A 20468-nucleotide genomic window follows, 5' to 3' on the forward strand; every position below is an offset into this window, starting at 1 on the left:
GATCTCTTCATGCCTGCAAAAAATACAGAACTCATAACCTGGAAGAGAAATAACGTCTTTGAAGAAGTGAAAGATGAAGGGCAGAAGTGCATCTCCACGAGATGGGTGTGCACACTAAAAGAAACAACTGCTGGAGTTGTACCTAAGGCTAGACTTGTTGCGAGAGGCTTTGAAGAAACAAACACTCAAGACCTTCCCAAAGACTCACCTACATGTAGTTCAGAGTCTCTAAAAATGATCATGGCAGTCATATGTCAGAATAAATGGCTAAACTCCATGGACATTAAAGCAGCCTTTTTACAAGGTAAAGAGTTAACCAGAGACATTTACATTCGCCCACCACAAGAAGTGCAGAGCAAAGAAACTATATGGAAGTAAAAAAAATGTGTTTATGGCCTAACAGATGCTTCTTTATTCTGGTATAATAGGGTGAAAGACACCATGCAACAACTGGGAGCTACAGTGTCAAAGGTAGATCCAGCAGTATTTTACTGGCTGGATGATTCCTGCAAAGTGATGGGGATTCTTGCATCTCATGTGGATGACTTTATTTGGGGTGGTACAGATGCATTCCACAACTATCATTCCTCAATTGAAAGATGCCTTTCAAGTTGGACGGGAAGAGCATGACAGTTTCAGCTATATTGGAATAGAAGTACATTCTCTGGAGGATGAAATACACGTACAACAAGGAACGTACATAAAAAAATCTGCAACCCATTCCAGTGGACTCCACCAGAGCAACACAGCGTGAAGCTTCACTGACAGACGTTGAGATGGGCATGTTAAAATCAAAGATTGGACAAATATTGTGGGTTGCCAAGCAAAGCAGACCTGACATAATGTGTGACACATCCATCTTGGCATCTAACACAAAACATGCTACTGTTCAGACCCTGCATTGTGCAAATAAACTAATCAGAAAATTAAAATCAGAAGAGGCCACCTTGAGGTTCCAGTACCTAGGGAAAGACAGTTCTGTTAAACTAGTTGTGTACAGTGATTCCTCAATGGGAAACCTTCCAGATGGTGGCACACAGGGTTGACATTTCATCATGCTTATGGGAGAAAATGGAAAATTCTCACCTATATCCTGGCAGTCAAAACGCATCAGGAGAGTTGTACGGAGTACCTTAGCAGGAGAGACTTTGGCACTTGCAGATGGGATTGACAGTGCAGTTTTCCTCACTACACTCTACTCTGAGATTATCACTGGTGGCTGCTCATGCAACAACTTGCCCATTGTGTGTATAACAGACAATCATTCCCTTCTCGATGCTCTCAAATCTACAAAATATGTCACCGAAAAGAGACTGCGCCTAGAAATCAGCAGTATGAAGGAGCTTATACACTCTGGAACTGTTCAGCAGATCTTGTGGTCAGCCACCAAAGAGCAGCTAGCTAAGTGCTTGACAAAAAAGGGGGCATCTGCACTTGGCCTTCTGAAAGCTCTCAGCACAGGCGTTTGCCATCTTAAAGACTGAAATGATGTTTTACTTATGCTTTGTCAATGTTTAGTCATTCAAACTAAATCTCTAATGTTAACTAGTTATACATAAAAAAAGAAAAGAAAAAGAGGGGAGATTGTTAAGTTATGTTTTATTTTCTGCGCATGTGCGAAGAGCACCATTTTGGGAGTTAGCAAGGTATTTTTGGAATTCAGTTCAGTCCTGTATACGGAGCTGCTGTGGTTGAACGTGTTTGAGCAGTAAAGAATGTAATTGCTAAGAACAGTTGTGTTTATTGAGTCAACACAGACAAGACATCCTGTTAATGGTTTTGGGAAATAGACAACTTTGCTGACTTAAAAAAAATAAATAAATCAGGCGTCTGGGGCTGGATCTTTTGTATCTAGTGTGGAGGCATGACCTAACATAATAACATTAAATATTTAATATTCGACAACTGTGTTACAACAGAAATGTTAAACAACCAACAGTAATATCCAGGGATATGAACAACTCAACCGTTTTCAGCATACTAGGCAAAAGATTAAGAATTATTGTATTGTGAAATTTTATGCTATCTTTGCTGAAGTTTCCTGATAGACTTTCAGTAATTTCACTCTATATACTCAGACCTACACTAGAACATGATAAAACATGTAGCTTTGACAGTTGTTTATAGGTTGTGATTAGTACAGTAATTTAGATAACTAAAATAAAAATATTTTCTGCAAATGGATCAAATGTTTTAATATATTGTATTTCTTAAACTTTTTCCTTTATTAGTCTAATACCTGTTTCCTTTATTTTACTCTTTTTGACAAGAAACCCCCAAGTGCAGCTTTTGTGCATGACATACGTCAATGGCTGGTCTCTGCACAAAATTTGAAGGGATGACCTAAAAATGCTGTTTTCATTCTATTATCATTTACCTTTTAACATTTGTTTTCATTCCAGCCCCAAATGCTATATTTCATTCATGACCATGTGTTTACTGTTTGTTACTGACACAGACAAAAATGAAATGCACCTGTGTGCCCATGAACCACCCTAGCAAACTGAGGACCCTGTGTTTCCAAAACCCTGTGTACGGCCATGCTAATAGTGTGGTGTTTGTACCTCAGGACCCTCTCAAACTCTGCTCTCTCTCGTCCAGCTTCAATGGACAGCAAGTGCTCCTTGTGAGTGACTTGCTCCAAACGAGCAGCCTTCAGCTTCTCTTCTACTTCCAGCTTTCTTAGAGTCTGCTCTTTTTCTTTTCTTCTCCATTCCCTTGCAGCCGCTTCTTGGTTCCTCCGTGCTCTGATCTCATCCTGACAGTTCAAAGAAAAACTCATTTATTTGAATCCAGAATGTAAATTTCACTGCCTCCAATATGATCAGCCAACAAATAAGCTTTATGCTTTATTAAATTGGTCATGTTAATGTATTATGCCATCATGGGTATACAAGAGGATACTTCTAATTATATGCATTAGTACATTTTTTATGAGGATGTAAGATTTTACCTGCTCAGCTTTATGGTCTCTGTCCCTTTCTTGAAGAACTCTCAGTCGCGCCACTTCCTTCTCTTTGTCTTTCTTGATTTGTATCTGCTCAGCTTCATACTCTGCCTCTCGTTCCTAGAGTTCAAACACATGCTTTTTCTTTCTTACTTAAACATATTGGTGGTTATTTGTTTTGTGTTGGTATACTCATACATTGTGTCAATATCACAAAAAAACAAATAATAGCCTAAATAAAATAAAAAAAAGCTAACTGAAAATGAGTAAACAGTCAGCGATTAAATAAAAATAAGAAATTACAAACAATAGGACAAAAAAAATACAGTAGAACAAATAAGAAATGTTACATTGTTTAAAGTAATCAAATGTATAAAAACGGCATATTCTTCACTGCGTAAATTAAATATATTACTTCCTATTCCAGTTAAAAAGTGATTTAGCTGTCACTTTAAGATCTGCTTGGATCCAATATTACACGTGTTTTCTTTCTCAGCTGTTTGCTTTTACTTAAGACCTATATTACCGTATTTACAAGGATACTTGCAAAAACAGGCATTTTGACACATGCAAGTGTGTGTATTTAACCGTTCAAGGCCTATAAAGCGTTCAATACTCCCGTGCTCTATGAGCGCTCGTAAACAGCAGACAGCATGCGCATATATTGAAATGAGGTCTGTTTCACTGCTGATTGCTTTTCAATGGCTTAAAATAACTTGTGTAAACTGCACTGCTTAAAAATGCATGTAAATGATAAGATTTCATGAGCATGTAACCGCGATAGAGACAATAGTCCAGTATATTGCCCACCCCTAATTCTGCTGTTGGAGAGTGTTCTTATATAAACTACAGCAGTGCTAGTGCATTAAATCTTTAACCAGATGAACCATCCAAAAAAAATATAATAATAATAATAATTTTCCACACATCATTATATCCATGCATGTTTTTAGACAAACCATCTAACAGTGAAATTTAGCTGTAATTTTTAAAATTGTGCTGTACATTTTTACATTTTAGTTGTAATATATGTCTAATTGTTTTTTAAAGGTTCCGCAGAGTGTGACGCCATATTACAATTGTTGCAGTGTCCATAGAAATTTTGTATTCTCAAAGTCTAGTGATGCTGCTGTGGAGCTTGTGTTGGTAAAAAAAATTTTTTTTTTAAATGCACATCGAGGGTTCATAGCAGCCTCATACAGGGCATTTGAATGTGGGGTCGGCTCACATCGGCAGCATCACACCAAGCCGACGCTCGACACCCGACGGCCAAGTAGCACGTCCGTTCTGCGTTTTTTCTTGTGCACTGGTTCGCCAGCTAAACAGCCAATCAGAATGATTAGATGGCCTGACTGATCGACAAGCTCCGACGCCGATTCAACATGTCGAATCGGCCGAAAAAAAGCCAACGAGGATCAACTTCAGCCGACGGTGCAGAACACACTGAGAAAACTTAGTCGGCCGACGAACAAAAACTGCCCGATGGCCGACCGTCAGATTGGTGTGTTCCGGGCCCTGGGGTGTGTTCCCCTAGAGTTTACAACACGGAGAAACGAAACCTGGCCCGAAAAGAGGAAGTAATCTCATGAAAGAGAAATTGATCTTACTTCAAATAGACCCGTTAACCTTGTAATTGCAAACAATTAGGCTACATTAATTTATGTAATTTATATGTATATTAAAAGCCTATTTAGTTCCCCTCACTCTACAACAAATATACTTCACTCATGTTCTAATATCCATGTAAAGTCCTTCACATGCTCAAAAATGTTTGTTTGGGCGCTGCACACTGATTTTACAGTGGACCTTTTAAAATAAACAATGTAACTTTTATGTTTGGTTGACTACAGTTTAGTTTGATGATGAATGGCTGAAATTTCAGGCAACGGTAGAACTAAATCAAATAAAGATATAAAGAAAATAAATAAAATGTGAGTGTCACAAAAATTAGCGTAGCCTATACTTGTTGCACAGTGTTTTTTCCCCCCTTTTGTTAATCTGTTAATTATAGCCCATTATAGCTATTATATATTTTGTGTAATCCTATTTATTTTATTCCTTTTATAGACTTAATTTCTGTTTTTCTCCTTTCACATTAGCGCTGCAGGTGCATGATGCGACGATTGAATCCTCATGGTCTTGTTTATGCTGCTATTCGCGCATATAAAGCTAAAGCCCTGTCTAAAACCAAAAAAAAAAAAAAGACATTCTAATCTTACTGGTTACCGATCGACTAATGAGCTTAGTTTGACGGTTAGGAAAATAAAAATGAACAAAATGCTGTCATTCTACAATTCTCCACCATATTTATGCTGCGCGCAAGTTCAGGTAACTCAAAAACTTGCGTACACAAGCTGAGACCAGACGTGAGATTTGTTTGTAGCCACCGCTCACGTCCATATTGATAAATTCCAAGTTTTGCGTTGAAACGACCATACGCCCAATTTTCGGTTATACGTTCGAAACAAATGAGGCCCAGTAAGTTTTACTCCAGCATTATCTACAATTTTCAGGAAAAAGAAAATCCTCTCCAGGTCAAAATGGTCAGAACACAACATGAGTGTTAAAGCCACAGATAAACACAACTATTATTTGAAAAAGAAACAAAAAAACATAATTTGATGTCCGCATGCCCATCATGAACTCACAGAAAACTAAATGTGTACCACACATCCAACCATTATCCAAACATCATGTCCTGTTATAGGGTTCCATGGATTCTGGAGCCTGGTGTTTAAAAATATTATTGTCTTTGTAAGGGTTTGCTGCCACCACCCTTCAGTTTTTTAAGCCAGTATGGTCTGGCAGAAGGCCATACCACCATCACAACCTTATACCAAAATTAGTATATTTAATTTTGTATCCCTGTGTGCAACAAAACAATATGATGTGTTTGCTGTCAAAGGCTCTTTTTTTTTCATCTGCCCACAGAGTCTACTCCTGTTTATGTACCAGTAGTGTCTGGCAACTGAATATGAGTTCATGAGTCAAAGTCCAAACCTCATCCTGACTGAAATGCTGTGGATAAACACAGGTACGTCTAAAAAAATTTGAATATCATGAAAAAGGTCAATATTTTTTGTCACTCATTTCAGAAAGTGAAAGCCATATATTATATAGATTCATTACACAGAGTGAAATATTTCAAGCCTTTATTTCTTGAAATTTTGATGATTATGGCTGACAGATAATGAAAACCCAAAATGCAGTGTCTCAGAAAATTAGAATATAAAAAAAAGGATATTTTAAACAGAAATGTCAGACTTCTGAAAAGTATGTTCATTTCTATGCACTCAATACTTGGTTGGGCCTCCTTTTGCATGAATGCAATTACTGCATCAATGCGACGTGGCATGGAGGCAATCAGCCTGTGGCACTGCTCAGGTGTAATGGAAGCCCAGACTGCTTTGATAGCGGCCTTCAGGTCATCTGCATTGTTGGGTCTGGTGTCTCTCATCTTCCTCTTGACAATTCAGGTCAGCCGAGTTTGCTGGCCAATCAAGCACAGTAACACCATAGTCATTGAACCAGCTTTTGGTACTTTGGCAGTGTGGGAAGGTGCCAAGTCCTGCTGGAAAATGAAATCAGCATCTCCATAAAGCTTGTCAGCAGAAGGAAGCATGAAGTGCTCTAAAATTTCCTGGTAGATGGCTGCGTTGACTGCGGCTGCATCCTTCTCGCCTTGGCCCCAGCATGGGGAGGGGCTAGACGGCCCTCGTCCAGACCGCGGGTCCGGTAGCTCGCGTCGTCGGCGGCACGGAGATCCCTCTATGCACCCCTCCTGGACCCACAAGGACACCAGCGTGCATGCACGGGGAAGAGACCGGTCTCCCGAGGAGAGGCGCGCTCGGCATTTAAACAGCGGCGGTGATGAGGCTCCATTTGGTTCAGGTGTGCCCCATCACACGCCGCCAGCCTCGGCTGTTTCAGCGCCCCTCCTCTCTCACACCCCCACTCCATGATGATAATTAGGGGGAGGCGGCCGACTCGTCACAATATATATATATATATATATATTAGGCTACTATATAGTATCATAATAGCATTATATAGTGGTTCAACGCATTATATTGTGTTTTTTTGAGTCACAGATCGGACTATTTTTTCGGAGAAGCAAGAAAAAAATAATTAAAGCACAGAGAATGACAATGCCGTGAAGGGTTTCTGCAGGATTTTTAAGATCAAATTTAACACTTTTAAAGACCTTTTTTACGACCTGCACAAATAAAATTAATACCATATGAGCGGGGTAAGGCAATGTCTATAGTACCATTTTAAACTGTAAAATTACTGTAAAAAGCATAATTTACAGTTCAGATAAGTTTTCACAAAAACAAAGTTTTATAAAATGATAAAACTTTACATTTCAGCTTTTAAACCATTGTTAAGAAAATGGATGAGTCAAAAGTAATAATTATTATATTAATTTAAACAATTATCATCAATAAATTATTATATCAATTAAATATCAAATTAGGGGTGTTCGATATTGACAAAAAATTATATCTCGATTCTGGGATTTTATCGATAACGATAATTAGACAATATTTTGCTGAGTGTGTTATTGTGCTAATATCTTAAGGACTACCGTGGATAATTGACTCATGAATTTTTTGATATTATTCATATTCTGTGTAGTCAGTTCACAGCAGTAATAGAAATTACTCAATTTCAAGTGTGCACCATCTTTTGAGTCAAATTCTTGCATTTGGGTTGTTACCAAGCAAATTAAATCAGTATCAACAAAATGTATCTTTGCAATGCAGAGGAAACACAGAAGCTGCATTAGAAGTGTCATTTAGATGCATTTACACACTGTTTAATGCAACTCTGAGGGACATTAAATACTTTAACCTGCAATTACAAATGCATAAATAACGTTATATTTTAAACTATTATGATATTTTGATACATAAAACATTGAAAACTGATGTTTGAATCAGAAAAGAAAAGGTATCTTAAATGTGAAATTAAAACCTCCAGTAGGCGGCAGTAAGTAACTGTTAATAAGTGAGTCATTGTGTTTGAACCAAATCATTTAAACAGATGATTCATGATTCACAGTCCTGTTGCTCAGAGACGCAAAACAGCGCTGTGGCTGTGTTTGAAATGATTCTTGTTGGAGAAATAGAGCAAAACAGGAAATATGGTGTCTAAAACGTAAATCTCTTAATATTAAATATGATGCGATTTAAATTTTTCCTTTCTCTTTGAAGTGTTAAAAGCTCTTGGTGCAAAAAGAAGATCTGTAAAGTTGCAAAGACTAAAGTCTCAAATCCAAAGAGATATCCTTTATAAGAGTAAACCACGCCTACCTAAAACAGCTCGTTCTAACACGCCCCCACATGTCTACATCACAATGTGGGAAGATTTGCATAACACCGCACAAATGTTCACGCAAAGAAAGAAGGCGTAACTTTTATTCTCGCTGTAGTATTGTTGCTGCCGCCATGTCGTGAAGACGCTGTGTTTTTCGTTGTGAAAGCGAAACTACTTTGTTTGGCCTTCCAAAAGAGGATGATATCCGCGTCGTCATGGCTAGAGCTGATCTGTGCTGGTCGCTGAGGAAATACATCAACTTTGCGCTGTGGATCGCCGGATCGGCTTTCACCATGGACGAAGCGGAGTCCAGCCCGGGGTTGTCACATGTGGTTGCCGCAAGCCCTCCGGACGCTCCTTCGTCGAATCCGCTGGCCGCGCCGTTCTCAAGCCCCCCGGCCTTCGCTCACTCTAGCCCTCCGGCCGTACCTCACTTTAGCCCCCGGCCTCTGCTCACTCTAGGCCGCCGTGTGTGACGCTGTGTTTCGTTGTGAAAGCAAAACTACTTTGTTTGGCCTGCCAACAATGGACATGACTAGAAATCAGTGGCTAAGTTGTATTTACAACACTGTTCCAGAACACTTCAACCCAAATATTCAGATGTGTGCAGCAGACTGTTTCCTGATCCTGGTAGAGTAGACTACAATGCCGGCTGTTCTGACTCACAGACTGCAAGTATGTTTTTTATATTTAAAGAATTTGCCACTGATGATTCATAACGCACTGGATAGCTGGCCAATCACTGCACACCTCGCTTTTCAGATCGATGAGCTTTGTAAAAATCGACGCGTTTCAGAAAGGCAGGGCATAAAGGAGAAACAATAATGTACAGTATGTGGAAAATAATGTTGTTTTTTTTACCTTAAACTGCATAAACACATTTCATTACACCAAATACACAAAATACTGTTCTGTTTAGCTCATATGACCCCTTTAATGTTTTTCTTAGCCCATCCAGTTGAAGCCACTAGATGCGGCACTGCTGTGTTGTTAATTACAAATATTGCGGGAAAAGAGAACATAAATGCGGAGAAGATCTTTTTTATGTCAAAACTGAAACCAAGCCGTTCACACAGAACGCATATTTCGCACATTTTCTAGAGGGACATCAATCACCGTTGCACGCGCGTCTCGCACAAGAGAGTCGCATGTTTAGAAAGCCATGTCCAATTAATGCAAGTTCAACTTTGAAAAAAACATATCTCGAGACTTTATGGCGGGGTTTTTTCCCCATCTGACTGCAACTCGTGTTTTTAAATGAAAAATGTACTCTAAATTCAAATTTAGTTCTTCAGCCATTTTGACAGCCCTATCATGCAGTGAAAAAATGCACTCTAAATGCGCACGTGCACTAGTCTAACCTACTAGACTTCACCTAATGTATGCATGCGTGCACTCTTTAGGTCTGTTTTGTGTTATACTCATAATATCAAATTGCACATCGTTAAAACAACAATTACGATATTATCGCAGACCATACATATCGCACACCCCTATGTTTAGATTTTTATAATGCATTGACTTCTTATCCATCCACCAGTTCACATTTAAAGCTCTGCGTGTTTGCAGGGTAAAAATATGGGCCAATTTTCACATTGGTCTTAACTCTGAACAAATCTACATGTTTATTGAAAATGCTCATTCATTCTCTGACAGCAGGTGGAGCGTTTGGTAGAAATATAACTGTTTCCCCGGTAACGGCAGAACACAAAGCAGCAGCACCAGACTTTGAACTGGCAGCGCTCATGTTTATTTCATGAAATCTTAGCCTTTTGAAGTTTAATCGTCACATTCAGCTATGTCGCAATTCTGGTCTTTCCGTCCCCAAATTTAAGACCTCTTGAAATCATAATTAAGACTTTCTTGTACGTTCTTGGCTTTAAATTTGATACAACTCAATTTAAGACTTTTTAAGACCCCGCGGAAACCCTGGTTTTTGACATAGGCCTACACACATAAAATTAGCCTATGTATACTCAACTTGGTATTTCCGTGCTGTCTGAAACACGTCTCTATGCTTGGGCGCGCTTTGATTGTGTGCGAGAACAGCGCATGAGTAATGAACTGAGCTCTCTTTCGTTTCTTCTTCTTGTGGTTTAAAATAGCTTGTACGTCTAAATTGGCAAATTAATCTGTGAATCACATGCGTGCCGAACGGTATAGTCTCATCCATAAGTATTATGGATCAACTGCGATCTGTTTAACTCCTAATATGTGACAGATCAGAGCAATCTTTCATTTACTTATTTAACATGAAATTGTCAAATTGCTACTCCATATCAAATCGCATACAAAGAAAATACAGAATAAATAGAACAATCATGTGTCATAGCCTATCTATACACATTTTTCCCAGAACATTCTTGCGACCCGGTAGCAATTCTTCCACGGCCCGGTAGTGGGTCATAACCCGGTGGTTGGGGACCTGTGTGATAAAGTCATACAGAAAATTATTACTTCAAATTATTAGTGCTAAAAGGGGATCTACAAGCAATTTAATCTTAGGGTGTCCTAACTTTATCACACATGGCTTTTCCATTTTGGCTTTATTTTTCTTAAATAAATAATGACACAATGTGATGTGTCATTTGTTGTTGTTCATCTGAGATTTTATTTTCTAAATTTTATGACCTGCCAAGGACCAGATAATTTTTTATTATGTCTCGATGCAGAAAACCATGGAATTCAATAAGGTGTCTAAACTTTTTCACATGACTGTATATATTTATGTTATTGTTATATACTATTGCAATGCTCTCTTGGCAGGTCTTCCAGCCACTTCTATCAAACCTCTACAATTAATCCAAAATGCTGCTGCAAGATTAATCTTTAATGAGCCGAAAAGAACGCATGTAACACCTCTGTTCATCAATTTGCACTAGCTACCAGTAGCTGCTATAAAAGCGTCTGCTAAATGACTAAATGTAATTATATGTAAATGTAAAAAAATATATCCCAGAAAATATATATTTTTTGTCAATATCGCACACCCCTAGCATAAATTCATAAATTCTGTCATAATCATAAACAACAAAGTGCAAAATAAATGCAAGCAATTGATTTGCTTCAGTGATTATAGGAGTTTTTGCAAAAGTGCATAGCTCACATTAGACTGAAGTCATGGACCGCTTTAGTGTCCTTTGCTCGTTTTCTTTGTATGATTTATAATAATATTCATTTTGTTTTTCATACTACTGAAATAACCAATGCGAAGTCTTGGTTTTCTAAACCTTCAAAGCAATTAAATATTTCATAAACGGTTCTTAGGTTGTTTTGCCAGAATATAACTTGCTTTTTCTGCCTACTTGGTGGGATGGTCTGCATTAAAATCTCACATACCTCCCTTAATGTTTTAAATGTCCCATATTGTCAAAACTGAAATTTCCTGGCTTTTTTCATGATAACTGAGGTCTAGGTGCTACGTAACTACCATATAAGTTTCAAAACAGTCAGTCCACAGTAAAATGCACACAGCCAGCATAAAGTAGCAGTGATTTTTCACAAACCATTGTGACTTCCGTAAAAAGTTGACAGAACTACACAGTCACCGCCTTCAGTCACCACCCCGAGCACTGCCCACAGTCCCACTCTCCTTTTGCCAAACCCCATACAACATCGCATCCATGCTATTGCTGAGCAACAACAACACTGAAACATGTCGAAAAAGGTTAACTTTAACCACAAAACCAGATTGGCCGACCTGTAACGTTACACTCTCACTCAAAGGATGGACGATCTGACAGGATTGTTACCATGAGGTGGATCACATCTAACTGTTCCAGCCACAATTAATCACAACAATGTATATACAATTACAAATGATTATATATAAATCGTCAGTTGTTTTATACACATGCACACAGACATTATTTCATACATGACATAGTCGTGAGATGCAAGAAACACAGACATATGGCAAGAAATCTGTCCATAACAACAAAAGACAATACTTTATTGAACCTTTTCTGATAAGAAGTGTGTGCTGCAAACGCGAGCATTTTTGACGATCGTTTCGATCCAGTCTGCTCATTTAAACACAGCTGTCGTTGTTTTTTTGTCTGGCAGTGGCAGCAGATATTCGATCAAATTTCTAATTTGAGGCTGTTTTACATCGATTCTGGCACCCAACATCACAACAAGATGATATTTTAAGTTCCTTATGTAGCCGAATCTGCGCTGGTTTGAATGGGCCGCCTCCAGTTTCCCCTTTGTTTTGCTGCCTCCAGCTAGCGCTGTGATGTCGGCTGACCCTAGTTATCTGTGGTTGGCCTGGCTGTGCGTCACTCAGAAAACAACAGGCCAATCAGAAGAGAGGCTTATGAATATTAATTAGACAGGCCAGACCTGTTCTCAGCAGAGCTCCTGAGAGAGGAGCTGTAAAAATATATTGAGATGGTTTTTGGTATTTATACTGCAAATATATATTCTTAAGGACATCAAGACTTAAAATAAAACTCCAGAAATGTGTAAAATATGTGACCTTTAAATGTCATGTGTCAACATGTTTTTGGTTATTGCAGTTTAACTTGTAAAGGTGTTCCTTTAAAGGGGTCATATGCAACCCTCTACATTGCGAGTAAATCACTCGCATATGCGACTAAATATTCACTCTGGGCGACTAAATTATGTCTAATATTAGCCAATTGCTAATAAATTTTCAGATTTGATTTGCCAGTGTGTGAGTTGGAGGCTAAGTATAAGTTTAGCTCAGATATATTTTCACTCGCCGAACACTCTCTGACTGAACACATCAGAGACCGCTCTGTCTCAAATACATCAGTCTCCGCCAAGCGATCTGTGCTGTTTTTCAGTTCATCTGAATGGATGTGCAACGCACCTATATTTAACGTACCGTAAACTCTAGTGTGAAGGTGCACGACTCGCCGTCGCTTTGTTTCACACACACGCAGCAAGAGAGGGAGAGAAAGAATTGACGAGCTACCTATGTGCGCTACATGTAAATGATATTCATTGTTTTATTTTGCTGTCAAAATAACGGAGTTCCTTTGGAATTATTCAGCTTTTAAGAACTACCACTTTCTCTGGTAGTAGGCGGAACGTATGCGCAAACGGCAATCTCATTGGCTGGCGCTCACCTATTATCGTCCCTGTTTTGATTTCAGCAAATCAGTTCGAGCGAACGCACACAACCTGATTAATATTCATGAATCATTATCATCACATATCATTATTATCTTATCAGTATTTTTGTTAGTTTTTCCCCAATTTTTAATTTTTTTACAGAAACACTGAATGACCAAAAAAGCACCACCACCAGTCCGAAAAGTTCAGTTAAAATTACTAATATGCATTTATACTTGGTTATCAAGTTTTAATTCTAATTACTAAAGTTCTATCCTTAAATAATATTGATTATCATATTATAATGCTTGACTGACTGATGTTAAGAGTGTACTTTCAGATATTTATAAAACTGTGCCATTTTACAAACAAACACACATATATACATATATATACATACACTCACCGGCCACTTTATTAGGTACACCTTTTAAATTGCTTGGTAACACAAATTGCTAATCAGCCAATCACATGGCAGCAACTCAATGCATTTAGGCATCTAGATGTGGTGAAGACGATTTGCTGAAGTTCAAACCGAGCATCAGAATGGGGAAGAAAGGGGATTTAAGTGACTTTGAATGTGGAATGGTTGTTGGTGCCAGATGGGCTGGTCTGAGTATTTCAAAAACTGCTTATCTACTGGGATTTTCACACACAATCATCTCTAGGGTTTACAGAGAATGGTCCGAAAAAGAAAAAATATCCAGTGAGCGGCAGTTGTGTGGACGAAAATGCCTGGTTGATGTCAGAGGTCAGAGGAGAATGGGCAGACTGGTTAGAGATGATAGAAAGGCAACAGTAACTCAAAAAACCACTCGTTACAACCAAGGTATGCAGAATACGATCTCTGAATGCACAACACGTCGAACCCTGAAGCAGATGGGCTACAGCAGCAGAAGACCACACTGGGTGCCGCTCCTGTCAGCTAAGAACAGGAAACGTAGGCTACAATTCGCACAAGCTCACCAAAATTGGACAATAGAAGATTGGAAAAACGTTGCCTGGTCTGATGAGTCTCGATTTCTGCTGCGACATTCAGATGGTAGGGTCAGAATTTGGCATAAAGAACATGAAAGCATGGATCCAACCTGCCTTGTCTAATTGGTGGCTGACTAAATACTTTTTTTCCCCACTGTATATATATCTCATCAGTCTGGTGAGTAAACTAAAAAAATTTACCAGCCAATGGTGATTCAATTGCCAAAGTGTTCGTAGAGGGCTCGTCATATGATGCGATTTCAATTTTTCCTTTCTCTTTGGAGTGTTACAAGCTCTTGGTGCATAAAGAAGATCTGTAAAGTTGCAAAGACTAAAGTCTCAAATCCAAAGAGATTTTCTTTATAAAAGTTGAGACAACTACGCCTACCTAAAACGGCTCATTCTAACATGCCCCCACATGTCTACATCACGAAAGCGAAACTACTTTGGTTGGCCTTCCAAAAGAGGACGATATCCGCTTCGTCATGCCTGGAGCTGATCCGTGCTGGTTGCTGAGGAAATGCATCAACTTCGCGCTGTCGATCGCTGGATCAGCTTTTACTGTGGACGAAGTGGAGTCCAGCCCGGGGTCGTCACATGTGGTTGCCGCAAGCCCGCCGGACGTTCCTTCGTCGAATCCGCCGGCCGCACTCGTTTGCCTCGTTTATAATGGGTTTTCATGTTTTTGTCTCGCCGTTCCGGCCGGACAGGGCACCACGATATGGCAAGGGGTGTAACATTTCCGTCACACGCTTGTGGAAAATAATGTGTTTTTGAACCCTAAACCGCATAAACATTTCATTACACCAAATACACAAAATAATGTTTTTTTAGCAGCATCATATGACCCCTTTAATTAAAAACATCTAGTTTGAGAGTTATAGGCCTATCCCATTTTTGCCCCTCTCCTGCTGTGTCAAAATGGTCTCTCAGTTTGGTTCACTAGGCTACACAATCATGGGGAAGACTGCTGATCTGACAGTTGTCCAGAAGACAATCATTGACACCCTTCACAAGGAGGGTAAGCCACAAACATTCATTGCCAAAGAAGCTGGCTCTTCACAGAGTGCTGTATCCAAGCATGTTAACAGAAAGTTGAGTGGAAGGAAAAAGTGTGGAAGAAAAAGATGCACAACCAACCGAGAAAACCGCAGCCTTATGAGGATTGTCAGGCAAAATCGATTCAAGAATTTGAGTAAACTTCACAAGGAATGGACTGAGGCTGGGGTCAAATCATCAAGAGCCACCACACACAGACATGTCAAGGAATTTGGCTACAGTTGTCGTATTCCTCTTGTTAAGCCACTCCTGAACCACAGACAACGTCAGAGGCGTCTTACCTGGGCTAAGGAGAAGAAGAACTGGACTGTTGCCCAGTGGTCCAAAGTCCTCTTTTCAGATGAGAGCAAGTTTTGTATTTCATTTGGAAACCAAGGTCCTAGAGTCTGGAGGAAGGGTGGAGAAGCTCATAGCCCAAGTTGCTTGAAGTCCAGTGTTAAGTTTCCACAGTCTGTGATGATTTGGGGTGCAATGTCATCTGCGGGTGTTGGTCCATTGTGTTTTTTGAAAACCAACGTCACTGCACCCGTTTACCAAGAAATTTTGGAGCCTTTTATGCTTCCTTCTGCTGAGCAGCTTTTTGAAGATGCTGATTTCATTTTCCAGCAGGAAGAGGAAAACAACGTCTCAAATGCATTAAACAGCACAGATATATTCGCTGTTTGTCATGGTGGATCGATTTGATCCATGATTGACATTAAGGTCTGTTTAAGAATAAACGTGCACAAATTAGTGAGAGTGCGTGAATTTAATTAGTCTTTAATGGAACCGCTTTAGCCCCGATTGATTTGTTAGGTTATTTCAAGTCAGGTTTTGGACTTTAATCCCAGTTTTTCCTCTGGTCTACCGTCTCCGTAGTGTTGTGATGCATCATATTCACGCAGCAGCAGTGGTGATGAGAGACACGCTTGAGAAATAGTTTAGAGAGGAGAAATCAATCTACATATAAAATATCGGTGACAGATTATTGGTCACTTTCTAAATAATAAAAGTATAGCGCATCCACTAGTAATTATATAAAAATAAATAGTTTTTTACCGATGCAAATGTTAGAAACGATGCATCGCGATAAAAATGACAACTTGTAGCCGATGCACACTTTTTAAACCGATGCATCGCATCGTTAACTTTTTTTACAGATGCACCGAGCAAATCGGGGAATCTTCCCATCCCTAATATATATATATATATATATATATATATACTCATTTCCTTACAGCAAAAAAAAAAAAACATGGATTTCACATGGGCAGTTAAATGTTAAAATCACATGCTGAAATATGGTTTTGGGACATTTACAACTTATGTCCACAAGTCCATATACGTTCACATGTGTTCATCATTTCAGAAGATAAATATATCTTCTCTCTCTTCTTGTGTTATTTATTTAGATGTTTGATAGATGTGGGAACCGGGGGCTCTTGCAGCTGGACAGCTTGGATGGATGGGCCAAAGTCACTTTTTCCCCTCTTCTCTTTTCTTCTCTCACCCTTCTTTACATATACAGTGTAATTATATTCAGATAAGCACACACACACACAACACAACCTCACACATAAACTATAGGCCTACATAATCGCGTGTAAATCTTTGCTTGTTTGTTTTTTTTGTATTCTGTATCTGTTATTTTTCATATTTTTTCATTGTCTGTTGTGTGTTTTATAAAGAAACTTATTTAAAAAAAAATATTTAAAAACTAGAGTCTGCCTCTGATTTTAAAGGCCTAGTTTAAAGGGGTCATACTACTCATAAATCTGAGTTTTTAGAACATTAAAAGCTTTTTTACTGTAGTCACAATGTTATATTTAGTCACGTTTATCATGAAAGCATATATACCCCCACTTTATTAGTATTTAAATAGTATATATTTACGTTGAACTTTATTCTTGAACAGATGGCGCTGTATTAAGCAGTATATAAAAAGTGTTTCTGTTGCTCATGGAAACGTTTCTGAAACGTCTGTGTATTTGACAAATATTGCATTTAATTCACTTCATCTGTGATAGAGAATGCAAACACAGCGGGAGCATCACTAACGGGAGCAGAAAGTGTCCGGCTTGACGGCTCCGTTTTCACCTCCGCCCCCGACTGCAAGCGGCTACTCTCATTGACTGCCGTCTGTAGCGGAGCTTCAAGTCGAGCGCACCTTATGTCACTATCTGGGAAGATTTGCATAACGCTGCCCAAATGTTCACGCAAAGAAAGAAGGCATAAATTATTCTCGCTGTAGTATTGTTGCCGCTGCTCCCGTGTCGTGAAGGTGCTGTGTGCTTCGTTGTGAAAGTGAAACTACTTTGTTTGGCCTTCCAAAAGAGGATGATATCTGCTTCGTCATGCCTAGAGCTGACCCGTGCTGGTCGCTGAGGAAATACAACAACTTTGCTCTGTCGATCGCTGGAACGGCTTTCACCGTGGACGAAGCGGAGTCCAGCCTGGGGTCATCACATGTGGTTGCCGTAAGCATCACAATATGGTAAGGGATGTAACATTTCTGTCACACGCTTGAGGAATTCGGCCAATCACAACACACTGGATAGCTGGCCAATCACAGCACACCTCGCTTTTTCAGACCGATGAGATTCTTGAACAGATGGCGCTGTATTAAGCAGTATATAAAAAGTGTTTCTGTTGCTCATGGAAACGTTTCTGAAACGTCTGTGTATTTGACAAATATTGCATTTAATTCACTTCATCTGTGATAGAGAATGCAAACACAGCGGGAGCATCACTAACGGGAGCAGAAAGTGTCCGGCTTGACGGCTCCGTTTTCACCTCCGCCCCCGACTGCAAGCGGCTACTCTCATTGACTGCCGTCTGTAGCGGAGCTTCAAGTCGAGCGCACCTTATGTCACTATCTGGGAAGATTTGCATAACGCTGCCCAAATGTTCACGCAAAGAAAGAAGGCATAAATTATTCTCGCTGTAGTATTGTTGCCGCTGCTCCCGTGTCGTGAAGGTGCTGTGTGCTTCGTTGTGAAAGTGAAACTACTTTGTTTGGCCTTCCAAAAGAGGATGATATCTGCTTCGTCATGCCTAGAGCTGACCCGTGCTGGTCGCTGAGGAAATACAACAACTTTGCTCTGTCGATCGCTGGAACGGCTTTCACCGTGGACGAAGCGGAGTCCAGCCTGGGGTCATCACATGTGGTTGCCGTAAGCATCACAATATGGTAAGGGATGTAACATTTCTGTCACACGCTTGAGGAATTCGGCCAATCACAACACACTGGATAGCTGGCCAATCACAGCACACCTCGCTTTTTCAGACCGATGAGCTTTGTAAAAATTTACGTGTTTCAGAAAGGCGGGGCATAGAGGAGAAACAATAATGTACAGTATGTGGAAAATAATGTGTTTTTTTAACCTTAAACCGCATAATCACATTTCATTACACCAAATACAAAAAATAATGTTCTTTTTTGCAGCATCATGACCCCTTTAACATTACAGTGGTGGGTGACGAAAGAAGCAAGATGTGAAGTGAGAAAGCCATTAAAGACTTTTCTTACCAATTTCTTACGTGTATACTCTACAGCTCGCAGATCTGCTAATTTCTCTTCTTCCTTTTTCTGCTCTTTAGCAAGCAAATTCTCTTCATTTATCTTCTGAATCTCTTGAAGCAAATTCCTCTGCTCCTCCTTCTTTCTTTCAATGGCCTGTGATAATATCACACACAGAGATGAACTCACACATACTTATCTATGTGAGTTAGTAGACTATTTATAATTTCAACTGATCTAGAGATTCATTGCATGTACCTTGAGCTCCTCCATCTGCATCCTCTCCATGGTTTCCAACAACTGCTGACCCTCCTGCTCCTTCAACTCATTCTGTAGCATTTTCTCCTCCAGACACATCTGAATCTGATCCAGGATGCACAACTTCCCACTTTAAGAACACCCACCCATTAACCACAGAGAACAGTGCATTGTATTGTATACAGAGCATTGTATAGTATACAGAATACAGAGAGTTAACATCCTTACTTAATCCTTTGCTGCTTTAGTAGCTGTTCAATTTGTTCCCGGGTTTCTAAGGCCCGGCGACAATCCACCTCCATCATGGCATCCAGTCTCTTCTCTTCCTCCTGCCACTCTGCATGGTTCTGTTTCTTCTCCTGAATTTGTGCATCCCGGACAACATGGCACTGCACTTCCTGAATTAACTGCAGGAGTACAAAAGCAACATTTGCATGTAGGCAACATTACAGTAAGTGGGTCATGCACTGCATCTCATTTCCGAGGCTGCGTCCTCTGGTGGTCACATTTGTTAGCCGCATATGTCATTGAGGAGGTCTCATGACTACTTTTCTTAAACATGACTTAAATGAGACAGCCTCGATGTCTGTGGCCAACAGGGGTGTGAAGTAACGAATTACAAATACTCACGTTACAGTAATTAAGTAGTTTTTATCAGTAATTGTACTTTGAGTAGTTTAAAAATTGTGTACTTTTACTTGAGTACATTTTAAGTGATGTATCGGTACTTTTACTCTGCTATTTTCCTCTGTTTGTGGTCGTTACATGCTTATTTTAATTTAATTTTTATCCATCAACGTGGATTGGATAGAGAGTAATAGGTCTCGTGACTTTCATCAAATGAAATTGAGCATAGAAAACTTTAACCGCCAACTGTTTGTCATGGCTGCTGGAAGTGCATTCTTCAAGCATCAATTCAGTCGCATCTTCCTCTAACTTAATATGTTAAGGTTAATTTCAGATTTCTGCTTACTAAATGATTTGTATATATGCTTGCCTATCTACACGGCCTGAAATTTGGTGTGAGGTTGCGGGTATTTCATACAGTGTTAACTCACGCATGTGCCACGTTCGGTAAATTCGCAATCACTTATGATACGTGCGATCTGCGCTGCCTCGTCTCTCCCTCGCGTAACGGTATTTTTTATTTTTTTTATCCATTTTGTACAATCCGCCTTCATTTAGCAAGTGCACTCGCGCATAAACAATTTTCAAGTTCAACACTTTTTGTTCCATTCAGTTGTGGATGCTGCTGATTCACCGAGACCGATCAGCAAAGAGACATGCATGGCTGTGTTTTCCTTTGAAAAAGTTTCCCCAGAAATA

The 20468-nt window shown here is 39.5% G+C and overlaps 1 protein-coding gene across 1 annotated transcript in view; it reads right to left on the reverse strand.

Moving 5' to 3' along the window:
• Window positions 1-1223: 1223 nt before the first annotated feature.
• Window positions 1224-20468, reverse strand: part of LOC107596892 (cilia- and flagella-associated protein 45-like) — a 31700-nt gene continuing 12455 nt past the window's right edge. The window contains exons 6-11 of the mRNA XM_016287750.1: window positions 19371-19549; window positions 19143-19272; window positions 18894-19040; window positions 2954-3067; window positions 2565-2758; window positions 1224-1287 (exon numbers count right to left, since the gene is read on the reverse strand). Coding sequence (XP_016143236.1) covers window positions 1224-1287; window positions 2565-2758; window positions 2954-3067; window positions 18894-19040; window positions 19143-19272; window positions 19371-19549 — 828 coding nt within the window. The remainder of the gene's footprint in view (window positions 1288-2564; window positions 2759-2953; window positions 3068-18893; window positions 19041-19142; window positions 19273-19370; window positions 19550-20468) is intronic.

This window comes from Sinocyclocheilus grahami, unplaced genomic scaffold, assembly GCF_001515645.1.
Source record: "Sinocyclocheilus grahami isolate Dianchi unplaced genomic scaffold, SAMN03320097.WGS_v1.1 scaffold224.1, whole genome shotgun sequence".
Classification (NCBI taxonomy): Eukaryota; Metazoa; Chordata; class Actinopteri; order Cypriniformes; family Cyprinidae; genus Sinocyclocheilus; species Sinocyclocheilus grahami.